Raw genomic sequence first — 24,923 nt, forward strand, 5'->3', positions numbered from 1 at the left:
CAAACTGGTTTCACAGGAAAATATTACTTTTTTAAATTTACCTTTTGTCTTTTTCTAAGATTGGGGAATTCTGCTAATTTAGATTATGACATAAAATACAAGGTTTCCAGGAATAAAAAGACAATGGGCATTATTTTGCTGTGACCTGGGAAGAAATGCTGCTGCATTATTCCAACACTTAGTTTCCTTTTTCAGAAACACAGTCTCCCTCACCCCCTTTAACTCACTTTTTAATTTGCATTTCAAACCTGAAATATGTAGTGAAAAGTTGGTCCAAACTGCTGAGATTCACCTGAGGGTTTGACTGAAACCCCTGAGGAATTGCTTATTTCTGACAATCCAATATAGTGCACCGAAGATAATTACAAGTTAGTGCAGAGATTCAGGAAAGCTGGCAGAGACTCCCAGAAGTGGCACAGCCAGAACTGCACACTGTGAACAATACACGAAGATTGTCCAGGTTCTTCATTGTTTCAAGTTCTGGTGGAAAATGTTGGCACAACTGAATCCTGCAGGCAAGTGCTGACAGTTGCACACTAGTATCTTCTTCAGGCCAAACTAAACCCTTGTGTAAGGTGATAGAGCACAATTCCTCCCAAGATTTCTCTCTAGGTAAATTATACCCTACTAAAGGATAGGTCCCCCTACTAAAATTACTACTAATGAGGATTCTCTTCCCTTATTTTTGGCTTTACTTTCTGAAGAAAATGGAGCTATTAAAAAAGCTTTTTATTTATCTGCAATTATTGAGCCCACCGCAGCGTTTGGAAGATTTCAACAAGAGGCAGGTGCGTCATGAGCATCCGGTAGCCCCTGCGGCTGGAAAGGAGGACGGAAGAGCTGGACAGGACGGATTTGCCACCTCCGTGGCTGAGCCACGGGGCAAGGGTGTTCAGCTGGCAACCCCTGTGGGCTGCTCTCTATTACTAGCGCTTCAACCTGGAAAACTACATCATGAAAAATCACTTAATCTGGTTTTATTTAAAAGCCCCAAGCAGGACTATTGATTCATGGGAGTGTTGGCTGAACAAGAGCCCAAGGACAGCTACAACCTAAGGAGAATTCCTTGCTGGATTGGAGTCAAGACGGTGGCAAGGCATGAAGCAGCCGCCCTCCACACCCAGGACACTCACCTTGTAGCCCTTCACCTCCGATTCGTTATCCAGGGCTTTCACTTGATCCCAGTTCAGTATAATCTTGGAGTCAGACGAATTCCATATGATGTTTCCGGGGGGCTGACTTGGTGCTGTGCCAAAACAGAGGAGACAGGACATTACTAGGGAGCACCATTTCCCTGCCTGAGCCCTCCCAGCACTGGCGGAGCTGCTGCCACCACGGCTGAGCACACACAGAGCCCTACTGCTCTTCAAAGCTAACGTGCTCTTCACTGATCTGTGTCCCCAAGGTCGCAGAGGGGCGACACAACACAGCACTCTCAATGAAAGAGACCTCAGTCACTTGCTCAGCATGCCCGAGAACAGAAGAAAAAAAGCCCTCTTGAACGTTGAGATAAATATTTAATTTTCCTGTCCAGCTGTGATTTCAGCTTTGCATGCTCTGCTTACTTAACACGGGGAAGAGCCCTATGGAAAAAGCTAGTGAACTTTGTGTGCAAAGAACTCAGCTAAAGAAAAGCCTTACAGCTCCTTCAAACTTGGAAGTGCTCAGAAGGGACAAAAAGGGGCTTGTAGGCCCCTCTGAGGCCAGACCCCTCCTTGCCACACAAATACTCACGTGGTTTTCTTGTTGTGACATTGACCGTGGCGCTGGCAGGGCCGGTGCCGGCAGTGTTGTACGCCTTGACCGCCAAGTGATACAGCGCGTTGCCGCGCAAATTGGTGACTTTTGTGGATGTTTGATTACCAACAGTTCTGATTTTTTTGGCGTTTTCTTCCTTCTCATCGTATCTCCAGTATCTAACCTGAAAAAAGAGAGCAGGTTTTGCTTCCTTAGTTCAGTAATGGACAACTTTTAACTGCTAGACCTGGGCACAGCTGCATCACTTTCTTCCAGGCCTCAAGACTGGCCACAAAAGCTCATTTTCCCTCTCAGTTGGCATCCAGAGCCTGACTCAGCCACATCTCTTTATAGTGGCAGCAAGTAAAACACTGTGTCTAAAGTTGCGGAGTTTATCCAGACAGTTAATGTGACCCTAATTACTGCTCAATGGAGAAGGCTGCAAACCCCACGAGGGCAATGTTCTACCTCATCTCTCCAAATCTGGCCATTTTCTCCATCTCTGGGAAGAGCACCATAATTAGAAATGCCAGCTTCTGTCTGTAAATTCAGGGCTTGGTGCTTCTGCTTTCGTTGGAGATGGACGAAAAAGTGACACAACTTATGGACTTCAATTTCCCACTTAACTACGAGGTCCTGCAGCACCTCCAGCCACCACCAGCATCATCCGCATCAGAAGGGAAACCTCCGAATGCTGCAGAGGAGGTGAAGCAAACATTTGGCAAGGCCACCCTGCCTCCTGGACAGGCTTTCGAGTGCCCCTGTCCCTCTTTGTACCCTCAGCAACACAGGATGTGGCCTTGTCCCTCAACAGGAGCAAGGCCACATTTATTTTCTTACCTCATATCCCTGTATCCTTCCTTTATGTGGATTGTCTCGAGGAGAAGTCCAAGAAATTTCGACGTCTGAAGCAGACAGGCTTCTGGCCAAAACACTGCCGGGAGCTCTGGTTGGTTCTGAAGAGAGGGGTTAACAACAAAATTTGAGCTTTCGATCTTACGTTCAGTTAGTCACAAACTTCAAGGGTTTTTCTTCTTACTAGAGGAAAGAGGCAAGCAACCCAAACTAACTTTGCCTTTTCGTAGCGATGTCCTGCCAGCCCCAGGCTGCACTGCCCGTCTCCTCTGCTAACAATGACCAGATGTCATTGCTAACCTCAGCCCAGAACACCACGTGCCACAATTAGGACAAGAGGGAATGTTCTCTCATCAGCGGACATTAATTCACACCAAATCTCAGTTGAATTCTTTTGAGATTACGTATTAGTTCTCCATTAATATCAAAAGATTTCATTATGATTAATGTTATTTTAATGACTATCAAAAGAATTAATCACGGCTTGCCATTTATTATAAATCAGAGCAAGGATTAGGTATCAGAGGAGATGTCGGCGCGGCCATCGAACCCCTTCCGCTGCGGTTAGCACCTGGCACGCTCCGGAAGGCCGTACCTTCCTCGGCCGAGTAGACGACGGTGACGGGGCTGAAGGAGCCCTCGCCCTTGTTGTTGTACACCCCGACCTTCACCTCGTAGGGCGAGAAGGGCGGCAGGCTCTCGTTGCGGAACACGTATCGTGAGGCGTCGGCGGAGGCCACCACGGTCTGCATCCAGCTCACCGTGCCCAAGGGACGGAAGGCCACGACGTAGCCGAAGCCGCCGCCGTTCTGCAGCTCCTCGGGCACCGTCTGCGGGCGCAGAGCACAGAGCAGCCCCGTGAGCCACGCGCGCTCCCCACGGCCGCGCTCCCGGATCTCCGTAAGCATGTGGCTCCACGAGATTGGATGCACTTTCTGAGCGTGCCCAATTTCCTCATCAGCAAGGGAGTCTACAACAGCAGCACGGCTGTTTTGGGGTACTTCAATGACAAAAAGACTGAAGTCTGGGGGGCAGATTCAGCACAGAGCTCCTGCTTTCCAAACATTGCTCCCACATCTTTGGATTCTTATGTGAAGTCCCCAAGAAGACGCTTTGAGCCCCAGGCCATTTAAGAGCAGAATCTGCTTATTTTACTGCAGTATAAATTATATTTTCTGCAAATTATGATTCAAAGTCACGGCTCATGTTCTTCTCATATGTGTTTTTGAAACACACTAAAACGTCTTTAAGAGATGCAGTGGAACTAATTAGTCCAAGGGAGAAGGAAATTTAGCACATTGGGCTGTGTGGTAAGGATAAAAAGCCATTTATAGTTTTTTAATAACCTTAAAAATATCTCTGATGATTCATTCTGTCAGCTTGGTCAACAGTCGTGCTCAGTGGAAGTGTTAGCATGTCTAGTTAAGTTCATTATTTCGCAAGACATGCCAGCTTCACCGCATCATAACATGGAAATGCGAGCAGACAAACGACTATAGTTCTAACCCTGACAGCCCCAAGGAATATTAAACATTTTCCTACTTGTATCTCTTCCTGGGGGTTTTCACCGTCATGATTTTCGCTGAATTTTAATAACAAGGCTATTTTATCATGCCACAGCAGTTTGAAATCTGCATAAGCTGCACTGAGGTCTGTGAGTGGTGGGTGCCACTGGGTGAACAGCTGCCTCTCGACCATGACCCTCCTCATTTTCTCCTTGGTTAGGATGCCACTTACCTCCCAGGTAATGACCAGCTCGGACTTGCTCCCTCCACCTCCGCTGACGTTAGCTGGGGTGACTTCAGGAACTGTAAAAGAAAAAAAAAAAAAAAGATGCAGAACAGTACATAAGCATTGAAAATTTTGATTTTGAAATCAGAAGAGTGTTGAAATGTCACAGATCCTACATACCAGCAGGATTTTTCTCACCTTCTCCTTCCGGGTACCAAAACTGTTATTAGCAAATGACTAATTTGCCATGGCAAATAGAATATTAAAAGTATGTCAATAATAGTATACTAAAACTATGTCAATTAACTTGTGTATTCAGTCACTAATTGTTTAGTTTAAACATTTATCTTTCATAAAAAGGGCTCGTTCATTTTCCTCTGATATTCTGTTCCGCTATGGGCTAACATGGCACAGAGAAGCCCCCTGCGGGGGTTTCCCCCTAACCAAGGCTCATATTCCCAGGCCAACCACACTGAGTTTGTGCCTTGCACTGATTCGCACAGTTCCCATCTCTGAGCAGTGGGTACTGGATGGCACCTCCAAAGACCTGCCCAAGTATCTTTTCCCACACAGAAAGTGATGGTTTTCTGATTCTTCCTATAATTGCCAAGAAGTAGTGGAGTCAAGAGAGCTGATGAGAGGTCCGCAAACCCTACATCATATTCCATCTCATGCGTATGAACCATGCATACAAATAACATGTCACAAGGGAGAAAAATATGGAAATCTCAACTTTCTCCCATGGAAAACATTCTTTAATGGGGACGAACCCTTTGGCCAAGATTTGACCATTTCCCACCACCACTTACGAGCTTCTTCAGTTCTTCTTTTCTCTGATGGTCTGCTTGGTTCTCCGATCCCAATAAGGTTGGCAGCCACTACTCGAAATTCATACTCAACCCAAGGGTTCAAACCCACTACTGTTGCTGTGAATGTCCGCCCATCGATGATCTCTGGAACTAAGAGACAGGAGGTCAATTAAAACCTCCTAACAGATTAAACATCACATATCTCATACCCTTAGAAATGAGGAATTAGCGTAAAGAACTGAATAAGGACCAACAAACCTTTCTCCTTTTTACTGCTTTGTTAACAGCCAAAAAAGTAAAATATGTGGCACTGAAACATGGTGATATCAGGACAGAGATCCCTGCTATTAAAAAATTCCTCCTAAATTGCCACCCTTTTAAAACAAAATGCCAAGACGACAGGCTCCAGTGTTTGTTATTTTTACTGTTATTTTTAAATGTGTTTATCCCTTATTTAATGGGTCCTGGAACCAAATTAACCTATGACAGAAGGAGCAATTACATCATGGGATTTTTCCCTCTATCAAGAAAATAATTCTAGTTAAAGACAGGCCAGATGACATGGCCTGTCCCTGAGGGATGTCTTTATAGACCACAATTACTGCTGTATATCTCCACCATAGCAACAAAAGATAGGAATTCATTCCGTTTTCCCTTAAACATTCATGAGAAAATGAATGAGTAACAGTGCTGACTGGACCCTAAATCTTCAGGTTGCCAAACCTGAATCTAGTTAAAGAGACCAGTGCTCTGCAGTCAATGAAGTTACTTTTCAGCATCTGGGTGCAGAGCCAGTTTTGCTCAGCCCACACAGGTAGGTCCTGATGGATTTGTTTATCTGCAGTGATGAGTGGAGGCCAGGTCAGCTTCTGCTGGGGATTTTGCTGCATTTACCTGTGCTCACTGCTTGCCATCCCACGGAGAAGGGGGTTCTTGCCTGCACAACGTACATGGTGATGGGGCTGTGGTTGTCTGCACCCGGCCTCCAGGACAGCTGCGCTGTGGTGTCAGTGATTTCATCGATGGTCACAGCTTCAGGTGGGCCCGGGGGACCTGGCAGAGGAATTACAGGAGAGCGATGCTCAGAGCTTTGAAGCACAGCAGTGTCCAGCCCTACTGCTCGTCTCACAAGTGCGTGGCTCATGTGCTGGCATCTTCTGCTTCATTGCTCAGGTCCTGCTGACCAGAAAGGCGCTGCGTGACGTATCTGTCTGGGTGATGACCTCCCTTGCATATCACACAACCATTGCCATCAGGACTGGTACTTGAGGAGAAATCTCCCCAGAAGGACAGTTGCACAATAGGTTCTACACTTAGAATTTGTTCTTGCACCTTTGCAGTAACATAAGTCTCACATGCTGGTATTCAGAGAGCAGACATACTTAAATGCTTAAAATACCCTGAAACCTTTCAATATCCAGTCTTCAAAAGAAAGTTTCAGCAGGTCTAGCCAGATTTAATTTCCAAGATGTTAAAATTTTAAGTAGTTTTGCTGGGGCAATGAGAGAATATTCACATAATGCAACCTTATACAGTTAGCTTGTTCGATTCCTCATCCCACATTAGATGAGAGTGTTACACTTGAGCAATGAAATTCCACTGTATCCTTCACAAATTACTCACATTGCTTGGCAGCAGTGGAAATGAACTGTCACTTTCATATTCTGGAATAACTATGGTTATTCCCGGCATTTCAAAATATCCTTGTTAGCAGAGTGCAAGGAAATATTGCTGCATGGACTCCAGAGACAATTCATGCAGACACTATCCTAAAAATCAACCAAAGGGAAAGACTCTCTGGCACCTTCATGCAATTATTACATGAGATAGAGAAGAATTATTGTCTGTGCCTCCATGCCACTGGGTGAGATTACGAGTGTGAGACCTACTGTAGAGCAAAAAAATCATCAAGTTCAGTCACCAGTTTCCCAAGTATTTTGGGGCTGCTAGCAGACATGTGACTGCCACATTAACATGCCATGACAAATGTGACCAAGCACCTGGCTTTTCCCCAAGTGGTGCCAGAGGCAACTACTTCTCTATGTTCTTTTTGATATTCCCTGACATCATGTAAATAATTGATTTTTGTCCAAGACACATAGCATCTAATATGTTCTTACTTTGACATAAGTCAAATTAAAGAAAAAAAAAACTTTTAAAACTGATTATGAAAGTTCTCTTTAGGCAGCTGCTTTCCATCTCCCTCTCTGCCATCACAGCTCACCTCAGGCCGTTTTCTTACAGGTATCACTGATATTTCCTCCTTTTTATACAGCTGGTGACAAGATGCAGCCCAGCTGTCAGCCTCAGGAAGGAAGGGAGCTGCGGGGACCACGGCTGACGTCCCTGCTGCTGCTCTGGGCAGTGACAAGATCAGTAGTTCTGCTGTCACTAACAGTCAGTCTCATGTGAGAATTGACTGTTCCTCCTGCCTGTTTACCAAACTGCTGCTAAGGAAGTTATTAAGCAACGTTCTCATCAGCAGGCTGTTTTGAAATGTTTAGGCAAAAAAACAAATTATTGCATCTGAAACAAGGCTGCGGCAAAACCACAGGAATTGATGCAACGGGGAGCGCGGGCAACACCGGGCAACACAAAGTGGCTCCCCAGCCCATGGCAGGGACCACGGCCAGGCTCTGCTCCATGTATGTTTATTAAAGGACTCAGGATGTGGTTAATTAATTGCATCTCAGCTAATGCCACACTTGCTGATCAACCTCTGTACAGTAATGCTTTGATCTTGAAACACGAGTGACGTCCCTAATTCCTGTTTGTTCTATAAAAGGAGCAGTGCTGCGAGGGAGCGAGGCAGGGAGCTCGCGGGCGCTACCCTGCCGTGCTGCGATGCAGGAAGCTCTCAGCCCGTGCAGGTTTGGCCCTGGAGACATGAACATGCACCAGTACCCGTGCTGTGCGTCTGCTGCGGAGCGTGCATATCTGACAGACACTTTACATGCACTGCTTGAAAACGTGCCATGAACCACGGCACGTACTTAGAGCTCATTTCTTAGATTAATTGCAAGATGCTGGGATTCTAATGAGTATCTCTGAGACCAGGCGTTGCCTTACCAGCCATAGAAGATAGGAAGAAAGCAATTTTATGACAATGGTGACAAAATTCAAATACCTCTTACAATGAGGTCTGCAGCAGCTGATAGCTTGTCCACACTCGTTTGCACCATGCAGACGTATGTCCCGGCATGCTTCAGCTGGATGCTTCTGATCATCAAATCACCAGCTGAATCCTGCTGATAAAGTAGGGAAAAGTGGTTACAATTACTTTTTAATGAGTGCTAAACATCATTATCACATGAAGGACACTGTGACTAATGGATTTATTTTACACTGGCTGATGAAAACATTAGTAATGCAAGCCATGGCCTATTAAAATTATGTGAGTCTGCCTCGAAGATAAGAGCAGTTGCATTTCTAAAATTATGGCTTCTGCAAGGGAAGGGGAAGATGGGTTTGGGTCAGTTAAGCAGTTTCCCCATTAAAATCAATGCAACCAAGCTCACTTAAGGCAGGTTTGCCCCAGTTCCTCCCTTCTCTCTCTGGATATTGGTATTCAGGTGTCTAAGTTCTGCCTCCATCCACTTTGCAAGGGAAAAGCAGTCCAAATTATGAGACATCTGCAAAAGCTTTGCAGCCTTGTATTACAGCCAGCATTTTGATTGCCCGGTGGTTTTGTGCTAAAGATCATGAGAACAGCACTCTCTGAGGAAATCTTGCATCACCTAACAGCGGTAATTTGTTTTCCAAACGCCAAATGCATGTCTGATTAACTGTTGAATAGAACTAATTATGCTTCCGCATGTATAGGAAGCTCAACTCTTCTGAATTTTTTCTCCAGACACAAAGCATTCGATGCAGCAGGCATCTCAGGGTAACCTTGCAACTGTGGCTTTCTGGCTGAGGAATATTAATAAAGTGTGTAAATTTGATCTTTGACGACCAACTGAGCAGAGTCGCTGGGCGCAGCTGCCGCTCCTGGGGTGCGTCCTGGGCAGAAATCCTTAAGTGCACCTTTTAATGATATCAGAGATACCAGCAAGGCTTCTAAATTCCTTTCCTCTCAGCATTAAATTTCCCTCCTGACAAGTAAACATAGACCAGGAGTCTGCCTGAACCCTATCAGGGCATGTGGCTGTGCAGAACAGTCCGCAGAGCGACCTGCGAAGCTGCTCCGTCTCCTCTTGCCGCTGGAAGTTTGATTCCTTCCCTTCTATTTATTGCTCAAAACTTATGCCACAGCAACTTCCAAAACATCTACAACTACTAAAACAGTTGAAAGGATTTGCAATGCAGGTAAAAGCAGGGCAAATCAGATCGGCACCGCAGGTCGTCTGCCTTGGAGCTCTGCAGCGTTAGCAAACGGCCATCATGGGAGCAGCTTTCAAGGAAGGTCACTAACCAACGACAACGTTTCCACATCAGCTTTAACTACAGAGTCTACCGCTAAGGAGTCTCCTGCTAAGTCAGCCAAATCCCTTCTCTTAATAGCCTCTTTCCTGCTACTTACAGCCCCGGCTGTGACTCGCAGTACAAAAGGGGAACGCTCTGGGGACATTGCTTTAGCATTGATACTTACCCCTCCAACTCTTTCAAAGTGATCCCCATCTTTTTCAAAGTCTATCAGGTGTCCATTAAATGACCAGGTAAACATAATATCTAGCGAGTGGTCGTGAGATACCTGGCAAGGCAAGACAATACTTTCGCCAACAGTGACATCCATGCTGAAAGGTGACACCATAACCCGCGTTGGATCTGCAGACAGAAAAAATTAAGAAGAAATAAGAACAAATTCTGTCTTTTTGAGGACAGAAAGATATCTGAGAGCTGAAAATAGCCACCAGCAATCCACCACAAATGCAGCATTGCTATCAAAATGTTAAAAATGTGAAAGGTTTGGCTAAGATGAGCACTCAGAGTTAGGAAGATGCTTATCACAACAGCTGAATTATCACATCTTTGGTTTTACTCAGATATCTCTCAGATCGAACACCTTTGGCACATCTTCCACCATCCTCTTCTAGTCAGCATCCAGATGAGCAGGGAAGAAAGAAAAGGCTAAAAAAGAATCAATCAGATCTGAAAGGCTGGGTTAACATTTCTGGGAGAGCCTAGAGACCAGAGTTTATTGCCATCTCTTCCCCCTTGGGATTGCTTTGCAGTCATACTTGATCCAAAACTCAGGGTTATCAAAAAATCTTTTGTTATCCCTGAATTAAATGCTGCCCTGAGAAAAAAAACTCACAATCTAAAATACCTCAAACTGACGAAGGTGGGTGCATGAAAGGCATGTGTGGTATCTGCTCGTGCCTGGATAGTAAAAGAGCAAACTTGATGGTAAGATTGCTTTTAATTTACTGAAAATTCTGTCTGCTTAGTACACTGGTTTCTGCTTTCACCCAATGGATGTTTTTACATCTTTTAAATAAAACCCGGGTGCTTTTCTGTTAGATGAGGAGGGCCCACACAAGCAATAAGCATAAATAAATGATGTCAACCAAAGCCATAGTTTGTCAACCACTAACCAGGTACTGTGGTGCTCTTACATGAGAGGACCTGGTGAACCACCACTGAGCAAGAGTTTGAGAGGGTAAAGCTGGTGGAAGATCAGAGAAGTTACTGCCCAAAACACAGTATCTACACAAAGCAAAGCAGGTCCCAAAGGCTGAGGCAGTTGGAAAGTTCATCTGCTATAAAATTGGAGCAGGAGGATGTACCAGCTCTCCCCTGGGCTCCCAAACTAAGCCTGTATCCAGGGCTGGAGCTCACGTGGTCCCATTACCACTGCTTTAATTGCCTGTTTTTCATACTGGTATGAACACGACGGTGGCACAGAAAGATGAGCCATGACACAGTGTGCAGACTTCAGCTCCCCATCCCGGGCCATGAATTCCCTTTGCCTCTCAAGTTAACATTTGTCTTTCACTTCTGTTGACAAAAATGCAGTTATTTTTTTCTACAGGGTCTCAGAGGAAATGAAAAGGAGACAAAATATTGCTTAACAATGAGTCCAAAAGTCTGAAAATCATAAACAGATAGATATTTTTGCTTATTCCAAAAGTCCATTTCACATAGCTGTCACAGTAAAATACTACGGGCATTATTCATTCTCTAGGATGTGAAACCAAAATCTCAACTACTTCAGCCAGGGACTATTGGCTGACTGCTAAATTTCCTGCTAAAACAATAAAAATATAGGGGTAAAAAAACATATGCACCAGGCAAAACTATTCACTGAAATTCAGGGAATGTGAAGCTATTCCTACATTTTCAAAGACCTTATCAGAAGTCCACAGAAGGTAGCAGAAAAGATTTCATCACCAACTTCAATAGGCGTCAGCTCAAGTCCTCAGGGACTCGACTGCGTTACCTCGGGCAAGTTTAATTCATTTGTACTTTAGTCTCACTTCTAACAGAACAGAATAATTCGTATTGTGGCCACAGTAGGTGTTATGAGGCCTAGCTAATTAATACAAGTTATTTTAAGCATTTAGCTTTTCTCAGATGAAAAGCAGCACAAATGCAGGTTGCTAAACTAATGTTTGCTGCATTTTCACCTGCCCAAATTGTGCTGATGGGCATCCAAGGAAAAAGCAAAAATCCAAAGGGAAAATCCCTTTCCTGTGCTAGTAACTCCTGGGCTCAACTGCTAGGCAAGAGGGATGGCCGAGGGAAGGGATTTTGGGCTGTCCCCTGTGCACAGGGGCCTTCCTGGGGCTGCACAGACCCTAAAGCAGGGTTGGACTGTCTGTGTCCCATCTGCCTGTTCCTGTGTGTTCCAGCGAGCGTTTTGTCTGTAGGTGTCACTGACAGCTCAGCAAAACAACCGAAGCTCCTTCCGATCCTTCCCTTGTGCCAGCGCTGAAGACCATCGCTCCCTGCCATTCCCATTCCATTCCTGTGCCTCTCTCTAATGTGATATCCAAATGCCCAGCAAAACCCAAGTTACGGCGGTGGCAGCTGGGATGCAGAAGAAAGAGTGGGTTTTGCAGTAACAAACGGTTGAACTGCAACCAGCTTCAGAGATACTGCTCCTGCTGTCAGGCTGAAATGGATGGACTCAAGCATCTCCGAGACTGATCCGAAAAATAAATAATGTCAATATGTCTGATGTTAGTTTGTGAAAGCTGCACATCTAATACTGAAATAGGTGTTTAGACATCTGTCCTGGCCCAGGAGAAGTGAGAGGAGGAAATACTCAGCATTTTGAGAAATTTATCCAGGGTTTATATGTTGAGGAAAACCAAACTCCCTCCCAAACTTTACAGTGCTTTGACAGCCGAACTCTTGTAAGAGAAATTTGACTTTGCAAAGACTTCCCCCACCACTAGCTTCCTCCCCCCACACACCTTGCCCACTTCCCTCTATTCAAGATGTGTTTGCACTTCCATGATGCCAATATTTTGGTTATAGAAGCTAATGGAAATTGTGTGGAGGATTCTCCATGGCAGGTCTGCAGCATATGTTCCTCACCCCATTCTCTTGCCTGAAAAGAGAGAGTATTTGGTAAATTCTCATGGCTGTGGAAGGGAAAATAATGTGCAAATGAACATGGATCTGCTAGCCATGACCTGCAACAGCTGCTTACGGACAGCAGGGGCAAGATTTGATGTTCGATTACTGGCTGCTTCAAACAAGGGGCTAAGGTGACACAAAGTAATGACAAGAACAGGGGCTGTACACAGCCATAGCCTTTTGTTTTTTTTTTAAAAAAAAATTCTGCACTTTTACAGAGGAATGCCCTTAACACCATGATTTTGTATCTCCACTTAGAATGAACAGTGGGAAGAAGGAGAAAAGTGAGAAAAGAAAGTACCTGGCACTGGCAAAAATGAGCAATTCATGAGAAAGGGCATGCGCGGCACTGCTGCAAGTACCATTTCAGTAAGGATTGGTACTAACACTGTACCTAGACCTGTGCTAACAGCTCCGTTATCTGCAGACTTTAAATCAAGGCTCAGTATCTTCTCAGTGGGAATATTTCAGATTAACCTCACGTTACTGGACTCGCACAGCAATCACTGGAAATTGTGCTGCTGTGAGAACAGACTCGCTAGGCACAATCACGTCTTCTAGCCTCAAAATTATGAGAGATCTTCCAGGATGAGATGGGAGAGATAACAAAAATCAATCTTGAAGACAGCATCACGAGTTTGCAACGAGCACCTGAAGAATCAAAGTCATTCAGCCCAATAGATTAATGTTCATATGTATACCAGTTTCTTCCATTTTATTTGGAAATGGGGCATTTACCTCAGACCCTAACGTCAAAAGCATCTGAGGCTTGAAGACTCACCATCAAGCTTTGGAACTCTCAAGGCATCATCAGACACCATGGAAAATGCTGAGAACAGTACAGAAAAGATTAATAACCAGTGGTAAGTAAACTAACATGTGGTATGAATTAGGATAGCAAACTACAGCTATCGCAGTGGGTCGTCTGAGCACTTCATGGGGCATAGCCAAAAGTAATATGAAAAAGAGATGGGGAAGGGCCAAGGCAAAGTCAAGTGGCAAAGCATATCCTGTGATACAGCGTCACAGAAATGAGCTGTGACAATTCCCATGTCTGCTGTCAGGAACAGGTTTGTGGTCTTTCTTGTGCCAGCAAACTTTGCTCTTCCACATGATCAGCTATTACACTCATAGGGACAGGTAACTGATTTTAAAGATTTTCATCTTAAAAGCAAATGCTGCAGCACTCAGAGGACCCTCTTGTTCATAATGTGCCTGATACAACCTCACTGGAAGTGAAGGGGACACCTATCTGTTTGGAGAAGGAAATTCAAGCTTAGGACTAAAGTCACCTTTATGATTTTAGAAATATATGTAGATCATGCTCTTGATCTTTACCACAGGCAGCAGTGATTTTTGGCAACAAAGGCAGTGACATATGGCCAGGTATTTAATAGGGATTAGGGAAAGGAGGGGTGGGAGATGTTGACCTTTCCCAGAAGAGCAGTCATTCTGATTCAGCGACACACTCGGTTTAGTTGGGCATTTAAGATGTGCTAAAATTGCTTTCCTGAAAGAGGATCCTTATCTCACCACTTATTTGGCGTAAATCTTGCCATATCAGAACTACAGTGTTACAGGCTAGGCGTAATTATTTTTAGACAGGTTCCCTTGAGTTGCCTTCTCTTAGGAAGCATCTGTTTTGTCTCACCACAGGCAAGGGCTTTTTGGAGGAATTGTTTTAGTGCTCTTCTCCGTGCCTGCCTTCCCGAGTAACTTGTTCATCGGCTTGCCGATGAACTTGCCGCTTTTAAGGATGGCAGTTTCGTACCCAGCTTCATTTAGCACAGGGCTTCAGCTGAAGAACAAGTTATTAACATATTTCTTAAGCTGACATTGAAGGAGAGCTCCCCACTGATTGAAAACTGTCTAAACTTGATGCAGGAGTCTCCCTCTCAGGAATTAATGCCTCCCACCTCCCAGGGAGGGAGCAGTCAATCGGCGGATTGCATTTCTGCATACCGAAATACGCATGCTTTGTGCAGCTGAATAATAAATGAAGGTTAATTTAAATCTGAAAACACAGTAAGAATAGAATTGCATCAAAGGGTACCGAGGAGGGATATGCCATTATAGCAAATCCAAAGACAAAACATATGAAAATATACCCATTCCACAGAGAACACGAAGTGTGTTTCTTAAATAACAAGAGGACACAATATTTTGTTTTAACCTCCATTTTACCCACTGCAATGCAATCTTATCCAATCAAGCTCTCTCCACACAATTGTGACACAGAAAATCATATATAATGGGATATGGAAATGACAATCCAATCCATCACTCATAGAAATTTGTACTTGTTCTTTATAGCAACATGCAATACTGTCTGATTACACTAAGAAACCCAAACATACCTCCTCTATCTCACTATATTTCACACTAAAATAAAAGACACTTCACTTCAGAGGTGCCTTAAATGAAATCGGTATATTTGACAAACGACCGAACCATTTGTGACACACTTTATAGATAACCTGGTGAATTCGAGGTGTCACCTTTTGTGGGCTATTGATTGAAACTAGCTGATATCCATCTTTTCAAGTATGGAATAATCTACTGCCATTACAAAAATGATGGCCATCTTACAGAGAAGGTTAATCAGATACAGGAGAAATCATATCTAATCTCTGATAAATGACCAGGCACTCAAGGATCAATCAGCGCTGCCCACGCCAGCTGCGTGCGTGCGGCACCGCGCATCCCGCGCGCGGCCACGGAGCAGGTCGCCACGCTGAGCCCCTCAGCTTGCCGACACTGTTGACTTCTGGCATCCTTAAACACATTCTGAATGGTAATGACCTCAAATAAGGAGATTGTTGCTTTAAACATTCACGAAGGCACGGTGCGGTCATAGTAGGATATGCAGGCATTCAGATTTCAAAGTTATAACCAAGCTGGCACAGTCTGCACTTTCAGGGTACAGGATGCATTTTCAGACCTTTCCTATCAGGATTGTCTATGTCTATTATTCAAATCCTCCTCAGCAGACAAGGCGTTAGGAATTCGCGGACATATGAAAACAAAACCCAGAATAAGGCTCATTAAGGGCTGATGCCCCTTCCCAATGCTCCGAATACCAGCAAAACTATGTGCTGGAGCTTCCCGCGTCCGAGCAAAGGAGCCCGAGCGCAGCCATCCTTAATGCCATTCCTAGCGAGTCTTGTAGCTGTCAGGAAAGCCTGGGATAAGCAAACATCCCAGCACAGTGATCTATCACACAGCTCAAGACACATTCAGCTTCCCAAATACTGGGGGGATGGAGCGAGCAGCCAAGGGACAGCCCTTGCTTGTTCTCTCCTCTGATAGACAGAGCTGACCGCATTCAGTTTTGCAGGAGGGTAGACTCTGTTTTCCTCCACCCAGAGAATCTCAACTTGCTCCAGAATAAGAAAGTTTTGCAGACTTCTGACTGCTGGACCTACGGGTCCCAATGGCCCCATCTTAGCAGTGGAGACTGCAGAGACTCCTGCCAAAGCCAGTACTTAAAAGGAAGGGGTAGTTATCAAAAATAAGGGTTATACTGAAATTCCCGCACAAATACTGAATCTACCTACTGTTAATTAAGTTCTGTATTGAACAGCTCTGTATTGGGCAGCTTGAATCTCTGCCAGAGCACAAAGCAACAGGAAAGACCCCCTGAGCACCACACTGGAAGCTGCAGCCATTTGTCATTAGGAGAGATGAGCGCCTCGGTTCTCGACGCGGAGCATCGCTCGCTGCTATCGCAACAGCCGATCTGCTGGTAGGGTTGTCCTACCATCCCTTCAACCCAAGCATTTCTCCAAAGCAGCATCTGCTCCTACTATTTTATAATTAGAACATAATTAGTAGAAGTGCCAGCAAATAGCTCCCATGGAGAAATGAATCTACTGCACAAAAGAAAGATCTCAAATCCCAAGCTATTTACACTCTGCACTAAAAAGAAAGCCAGGCATCGCTCTAGCAGCTCGCTAAATGACAGCCAGGCAACGAGGCACAACTAAGATGTCTTTATACACTGGGAAGGACTGGACATGAGTTAATTTGTGGCTACCCTTGCCTGCTTCCAACAGGCCCATAGGGCAATCAACTACAAAAATAACTCATTTTCTGCCAGTATCAGAAAAATTTTGCCAGCCTGAAGGTCAGTCTCAAAGAGAAAAAGTCAAACTTTTAAATAAACTGAGCAGTTAGAAAATACATTAGTCAAGGGTCAGATCTAATTTTCTTCTATTTAAGAATGCTTTAAAATACAAATAAAGTGAGTATCTAAATAGAATATTATTTCAAATAGAAAAGTCGAAGCCTCTTCAGCCCAACTTGTGGAAATTATATACTGCTAAAAAACACCTGCAAGTTCAAATCAGTTTAAGAAAGGAATTAGATCAGGTTGGCTGCAACCCTCCATAATTTGCTCCCAGACCAGAGGGAAGCAGTGGGGAAGCCAAGGCAGGAGGAGGATTTCTCTCAGCTCCTTTGGGTGCCTACTTGGAAGCGGCATATCCAACACTGCATGCCTGGGAATGGCTCCTGCTAGCGGCACGCACAGCATGGGAGCTGTGCTATTAAATAGTAGTTTGGATTTTTAGAGCTTGAATCACAACCAAATGTGAACAATTAAACAGGATTATACTGGGAAGAGAATTAAATTAGCAACAGAGGGGGAAGAGGGTTTTTCAGAGTAACTCTGCTCTGGGGAGTGAAGGGAAGCAGGAGTGCAAAGTAAAAATTCAGTTCTCCTCCCTTTCTGCCCGTCCTTCAGCAAGTCAGTGAGTCTATGCTGCTTTGTCTTCTCACACCACTGTAAACAGTAGAAATTCTAATTTAGCACTAACTTTAACTTAAAACCTTTAAACTTCTATGTTGCCAAACAAGACTCAAAAGGTTTAAAAAAAAAAAAAAGTGACAATAAGAATAGAATCCAGAAAGCAAGCCTTAAAAAAAGAACAATGACCAACCTACAAAAACTTCCAAAAAAAGTTACAAAAAACTTTCTCTTATTTGAGGAGCAAAATCTGTTTGATTCACAAAGATTTTGTCATATTCCTAGATAACTGGTTTGACTGCTACGGTTCAGAAAACATCTCCACATCTGATATTTAAACCTATTCTCATGAGTTTCTGATATTAAATTCTCTCTACCATCATGATTTGGGCTTAAGACAGAAGACATTAGCCTTCACAGCAATTTTGATGAGATTGCCCATGGTCTTACATGGGTTGTACTGCAAAAGGGGAGAGTCGGGTCCCAGGTATCTCTCTCAGTGCAAGCCCTATCTCACCAGCAAGCTGCAATGCTTGAGCTAAAACCCATCACACCTCACCTTCACCCATGGGTGCTGCTTGCTAAGATCTGCAAATGCATCTCTGGAGGCAAAGAAGTCAACTCACGTGGCAAGAAAGACTATTTCAAACCTCCAAAGTTTGGTGCTGCTAAGCTGCTTCCCAAAATGCTCCTGAGAAAATGTACCAGAAGACCGATACTTCCCCAAGTCGTGTCCCAGATTTCTTCTTTCAATGCTCTTACTTTTTTCCTCCTACTAGCAAAAAAATGTACTCTCTAAACACTTCCCTCTCTCTCTTTGATGTTAAAAACATAGCTTTCGGGCCCATCTGGTTTTAGTCACTATTTCAAGGATATGAAGCTCTGAGGGTAACAGAGTCACTTCCACTCTTACCTTTCCTCTCCCACACTTCATCTTTAAGTCCTTCATCTTTCCCTGAGAACAGAGTCTGGCAGTCATTTTCTCAATGTGGTAATATTTAGATCATTTTCCTCCCGTCTTTAGGGCACAGACTGCATTACTTAGGCAGAGGGAGATGTGGCTCCTGGGAGACCTGCTCCCATCTTCCAAGGCAGGACTGATACCATCTCTCTCCCTTGGTTTGTGGCATTCCTTCACCCCAGGTTTGGAGCGTTTCTGTGAAGCTAATGCGTGGAAGTTCACCCTATTGCCTGTGCTGGACAAACCTTTTCTTCCTTTGGGATGATAAAGATCATGCTCATAATGTTGATGACACGCTCTTGATTACAAGATACCTTCTCAAAGAAGCAAAGAAGGGAAGCGCAGCTATTACATTTGGTCCTCTAAGAATCAAAACAGCTTCATGAAACATTAAAAAACTCAAAGAGACAGATCATCCACTGCCAGAAACTCCAGGTAACACCATTAGGAAAGACAAAGTTGCAAAAACTGAGAACATGACCCCTGATGTCCAGCTGCAATTGGGCTCATTTATTCTTAAGCAGCCAATATGTGTGCTGAGCCAAGAGCACAAACCGTTAACCATCAGAGCCCACCAACACAGAGAAGGTCAATCAGTTCAACTACCTCCAACAGACTTAACCTATCGACCACTTTCCTGCTCGTTCCACGCAGGGTTAGTGCCTCATTGAGATTGTTCTCATCTGACTCTGACTCATCCCGCACAGCTCAGCTGCTCCTCGTTCCCTTAGCTCTCCAAAGCCTAAATTAATTCTTTGCAACTAATAGCTAGGGAAATGGGCAGAAAACATAAGTCAAACAGCTTCCTCTTCTTACGGATTTGTAACTGTCCCCAGCCTGACAGCAATTTCCAGTTAACAAGTCCTGGCTAGTCTTCTTTTGATACAAAATTAACCAAAAGAACTTGTTGCTTATGCTCTATCCAACTGCATGCATAAGCACACACATGTAATCAAACATCGTATTTACTCTGATTAACATACATTACAGAAGCCCTTGATCTATGTTTCATTTTAACTATGGTGAACTTTCGTGTTCAAAACCTGAAAAATACTTTAACCTTTCTGAAATGCATCTTGTTAAACTCAATTGAAGCAAGTTGATGAAAAAGTGTTAATTAACTTACTTTTGTCTCATTGAAAGTGTTTGACCTATAGGTCATCTCCTTTTTCAACTGACGCATGGATTTGAACTTCACTGATGAGCTAAACAACCCAAACCTGTACTGAGGGTAATGCTAAATGAGAACTCCTGAACCAGGAAGTCCAGGAGTTTTTTGAGGAATTATTCTAAGACTTCTTATAGCAGGAGGGATAACAATAATGCAAGGTCAGCAATATAAAATACAGAATGTAGGGTCTGCAATACCTTATTGGTTTAGGAGAGAAAAATGGGAAAGTTTCTCTCTTCCTCTCTCTCTTTTTTTTTTTTTTTAACTCTACAGGGAGGATGGATGTAATAGCTGAACTCTATTTAAAGAGAGTCCTTTTTTCCCACAATTGTGCACCAAACAGAAACACTTACAAACATCAGCCATTTGCTCTTGTCTCAACTTCCTTATTTATCTGTGTAATTATCTGTTTTAAACCACCAATGTGACCGAGAGGTGACTAGGGGCCATGGGGACCAGAGGAGAACAGGGAAGGTCATGGGGTGGGAGGCAGGAGAAGACTATTCTGCACTTACGGTCACCCAGAGCAAACAACTGCCTCTCTCTAAATCAGACTTTGATAAGCAAAGTACCTGGAGAAGCGGCTCTCTGGGAGTCAGTATATTTTTATTTCTGCTTTTAAAAATATAACTCTAATAATGCTGGAGTTAAGTCCAAAATTGGCAAGAGAGATGGGTTAGAGATCTATGCTTTTTAATATCAAGCTCTTCACCAGGAAGGCTTTTATCACATTAATGGCTAAATCACACTGATTGTAACACTGCCGAAATGAGGCAATTAGTAAGGCCTGTGACAGCCCCAGAAAATGAAATGCAGAAAGTTTCCGATGCAAGCCAGATGGATAGCTTCAATATATTTCTTATTGTCTGTTCATGGTAATATGTTCAATTAAACAGAATCAGTACTGCAGAAGACCATTTGAATTGCCTGAAAAAATTAATTGTCTGCTGCAAATTTAATGAAGCTAAACAGTCGTATTATGTTTACAAGTTTTATTTGTTATGATCAGTAAGTGTTTACAAGAAAAAAACTAATCTCCTCCACTCAACCAGCCCCAAGAGCAGCCCACTGCTGTTTTACAGTTTATTTCACCTACATCTTTCTTTGCCGTTTTCCGCTTTTGTCCTTACAAGCTGACCTATTTTTTTGCCCTCCCAAATAGGATGCCGTCAGTTCTCATAGCCTGCTCAGGCTCTAGCTGAGTTAAAAACATCTTCTGGTTGCAAAAAGGCAGCGTCTGGACATGCAGCAAGGCAAAAAAACTAGAAATTATCCTATTAAAATTGGAGAGTATAATTTTAGGTAGGCATGACACAGTTATTGTAGTTTGCAGCTGGAAATAAGCATGCAAGATGCCTGAAGCACTGAAATACTTGTATTTTAAGCACAATATGAACTTATCAGTTGCAAGATGCCAAGGTCCTCTCTCTGCTGGGACACCAGCCATTTCCAGTGGCCATCACCATGTTCTAGTTGGAGGTTTTACCCCCAGGATCAGTGCAGACCTAGCAAACCACCGTGGCAGCTTTGGGGCTGGGCAGTGGGAGGTATGAACAGGGTTCTCAGCTACCACTGTGCCTCTCGTGCAGGCCTTTGGGCCACAATTTTACTTCAGCCTAGTAAGGCATCCCTAGTTGTATCCTAGGAATAATTGGTTTCACTGGAAATAGTCCAATTAGAGCTGAAAATATTCATTTGAAATTTTATAGCCAAAAAAGATTACTGCTTTTATTGTCAAGTGTTAAAATTTAGCATTTGCTACTGATTGTAAGATTTCCAAAGTTAGAAATAAGTTTCATTTCACAAACACAAGAAAACAAGAACTCAAGAATAAATCCCTGCTTTCCCTTTTCTCTTATAAAACCCTGAGCTAGAGATCCTGGATTTGCTCACGTACAGGAACAGCAGCTTGCATGCTAAAATGGACTTTTTCTCTCTGAAATTATTTTAGAACAATGTGGGTCTGATAAGGATTATTCATAGTTTGACTATATATAAAAAGTGTGTCCAGACGCTACTTAAAAAAAACTCTAACCATGATAAAACCTCTTTTGACTTTTGCAGAGCTATTTCAGAGTCTTTGAAAACTGTAGAAAACGTCCCTGACGCCAGCCAAACACGCACTTACACTATCAAACGTAATTCTAAAAAGGCCATAAAATATGGGCAGCCCTAAACCACTAAATGCCTGATCCAGGGCAGGTGGGAAGGAGAACACCTGCATCCCAGGACAGCTGTGCTTGTGAGCAAAGAAGCAGAATATATTTGACAGGGGAACATTCAAGGAGCTATAGAGAGAGTTTCTGGCACTTAAACGGGTCAACAGAGTAAAGTATCTACTGCATTTTTCCCCTAGTTAATGTAAAAAAAAAAAAATCTTAATGGAAGGTTTATGCTTCCCCTGGGGGAAAAGTGATACCCCCTCCAGCACCAGATACAGCCAGTGACTCGGAAGCGGTCGAGTCACAGCTGAAAACAAAGCTGGTAAAATAAATGCTGCTGGACTTACTCATGTTCACTGATTTAAAAAGGACGGGTGCAAGGAGGACAGACCTTCTGCTCATCAACCCCGAGCCTCTGCACGGGCAGGTAGGTCTATTTCCAAAAGCTTCACTTATTTTTGACTAACAGCCAGTGCAGTTGGGGCACTGCAGCTGTTGCAGGCAAGCCCCACATTTGCTGGTCCATGTGGTCAAACATGTAGATTTAAGACCCTGAAGCCAAATCACACACTTAGTCAGCAAACACTACTTGCAGAACTGAACTCTTTCCAAGCCTTTCTACCTAGCATCATGCTCAATCTCTGAAGATGACAAATAGTTATTCCTCATCTTCTAGGGGAACTTATAGTGGTACAAATTCATGGATTTTACCCCATGGATTTAAGGCAAACACAACACATTTTCTGAAGAAGTCTCTGAAAAGTTACCTGACGCAAACCAAAGTTTACGCTCTAATCAATCTTTCCAATTTTAAATGTAATACATCAATTCAGTGTTCACATGAAGGAATAGGCCCAGAATAGAAAATAGGCAATTTCATCGAAAATAATTTGGATCAGTGTGCTGGACAAAATCAAGACCATCAGTCTATTGAAGTGTGAGGAAAAAATAACCTACTGACATTATCCTTGTATTCTTTTCGTGCTCAAAGGCTACAGATACAGCTAGTCTGGATATGTGTAATAAAAACGCTCTTGCTTTGCCTGCCCTGGCACAACAGTACGTCTGAGGCGGGCTAACGGCAGGATGAAAAGTTAAACGTCCATCCCAGTGAAATGGGCAAATAAACAACATCATCAGGCCTTGCCCTCCTCGGAGCCGCAACAGCCCATCCAGAATTGCTGCAATTTTCTGCAAGTCCACGAATTCACGGATTCCCCTCAAAATGGGGGGTGCCGCTTCTGTCTTTGAAAGCTGAGAGCATCTTCGCAACCAAGGGAACATTTAGTCTCAAGTACAGTCAAAACAAGGAAAAAGAGATGGAAAATTTGTATTTATGTACTTCACGTAAATACATGCTGTGTCCTTCCTAGCTCGGAGCACTGCCTGCTGAATTCTTCACTCCCCTTTTAAATTCAATCCTTATAAATTCGATCCTATTTTTTAATTTAAAGGTCAAACCACACACGCAAGTTTGCAAGATTTTGGGTCTCAAAGGCCAGGAAAGTTCTCGATTAGGACTAACCAACACAACAAACCCCGAACATTATCCTACTGGTTTGGAAAACCACCGAGGTTCAACATTTCTGACAACAGCATATTAATAAACAGTCCTATGGGCACCCGTCAGGATTTCGTATTTTTAAGCTGTCTACTCATGCATAATATGAATATTTATTCATCCCTTTCTGGTTGTTTGCCAGAGATTTATTTTAAGCTCCCTGGTTCTGGTGTAACAGCTACTCTCCTCCTCCTCCTCTCTGTTGCCTACACTGTCTTTGACACTGTCAGCATCTCTCCCTGAGAGAGAGAAAAAAAATAATAACAAAAAAAAACACGAAAAAACCAAAACAAAAAAAATAGAGAGAGCCTGCAATGTTAATGGAAGAACACAGAAAGGTTAGGAAGAATATCTTCTGACCTTCACGGTTTCTTACTCAATGGCATATGAATCAGATAAAAAAGAATATAAGCATACTTTAAGGTCAGAAAACTCATCAGCTGATAAATTAGTCTTTTTGTACATCACAAAGTTGAGTTAAAATAAGGTGTTCAGTCATATTTCCATCAAAAGTCCTCTGCGTTTTACTCAGGGCAGAGAAACTCAAGCATTTCAGTATAAAATACAGTGTTTTACACAGTTCATTTGGAGTTCAGAATAGTTTCTGCTCTTTTATACTTTTTATGGGCTAGACTTCGAAATTGCATTTCTCAGTTTGCTGTTAATATCCACATCTTGGGCTTAAGAGTTTATTCTCTGCTTCATGCACTTGTGTCACTCCCATTAATGCTAATGGAATCGTGATAAAACAGAGCACTGAGGGGGAAACCCGTGCTTGCTAATTCTCTGCAGCGCAGAGAAGGGTGCTTTGTAACCCGTGTCATCCCCAAAAGCAGGCATGGCAGCTACCAACTCTTGTATTCCAAGTTTGTGGATACCCCTGGGGTACTAATAATAAGAAAGAATATGCCACGAGTTACAAAAGCATGACTGTTCAATAACAGGAGCGAAATAAGGCAATAAAATGTGATTTTAGCGAATGGCTTTTTTATGGCAGTGGAAGCTGTCCCTGCACTGGAGGTGTCACGGACCCGAATTCAACAGTGGCTGAGAGCAGAGAGGCACAAACCTGCGAGGCTTCATGGCTTTACTTACAGACACACCAACAGCACTGGTATAGTCTTTTTGTCGTGATGCACAGTCCTGCATATACATATCCCAAATATTAAAATAAATTCTGCTCTGAAAAAAAAACCCCTGCTGCTTAATTTGGGCATAACTTGCTGCAATATGCTCCGACCATAAAAGCCACAGATTTAAACTTTTATTGAAATATTTTAAGGTATTCCCTGTACACCACAGAAATAATTGATAGGGAAAGCCTCTAACCGAATGCTATCCATCAATGACAATATGTGGGAGAATTAAAACTGACAGCATTAGAGCTCTGTGATTGATTTATTGCTTTGTAATCAATCTTTCCTGATTTGTTATCCAATATAGGATTTTCCCCAAATAAGAGAGAGATGCAGAGTGATTATAAGTGTAATAATCTATATACTCGTTGCCTACAATAATTCTTCAGACAAAGGACTACTCATATGCGGGGCAAAAATTAATTTAAAGCATTTGTCAGTGTCACTCAGTGTGTTTAACAAATTATTACTTTAAATATCTTTGTCAAACATGAAAGCTTTTACTTTTGAAAAAAGATGTTGATAT

The 24,923-nt window shown here is 43.2% G+C and overlaps 1 protein-coding gene across 2 annotated transcripts in view; it reads right to left on the minus strand.

The window, feature by feature from the left end:
* Positions 1-24,923, minus strand: part of LOC104572130 (contactin-4) — a 119,205-nt gene that overhangs the window by 3,686 nt on the left and 90,596 nt on the right. The window contains exons 12-20 of one of the 2 annotated variants that reach the window (XM_088532076.1): positions 9,724-9,899; positions 8,260-8,377; positions 6,027-6,185; positions 5,133-5,282; positions 4,330-4,400; positions 3,188-3,422; positions 2,578-2,693; positions 1,735-1,921; positions 1,134-1,246 (exon numbers count right to left, since the gene is read on the minus strand). In XM_088532076.1, coding sequence (XP_088388202.1) covers positions 1,134-1,246; positions 1,735-1,921; positions 2,578-2,693; positions 3,188-3,422; positions 4,330-4,400; positions 5,133-5,282; positions 6,027-6,185; positions 8,260-8,377; positions 9,724-9,899 — 1,325 coding nt within the window. Of the gene's footprint in view, positions 1-1,133; positions 1,247-1,734; positions 1,922-2,577; positions 2,694-3,187; positions 3,423-4,329; positions 4,401-5,132; positions 5,283-6,026; positions 6,186-8,259; positions 8,381-9,723; positions 9,900-24,923 lie in introns of both variants that reach the window. The other variant, XM_088532074.1, reaches the window with a different exon arrangement.

Source organism: Tinamus guttatus, unplaced genomic scaffold (genome assembly GCF_059628265.1).
Source record: "Tinamus guttatus ecotype Peru unplaced genomic scaffold, ASM5962826v1 Tinamus_guttatus_pri_ptg000451l, whole genome shotgun sequence".
Classification (NCBI taxonomy): Eukaryota; Metazoa; Chordata; class Aves; order Tinamiformes; family Tinamidae; genus Tinamus; species Tinamus guttatus.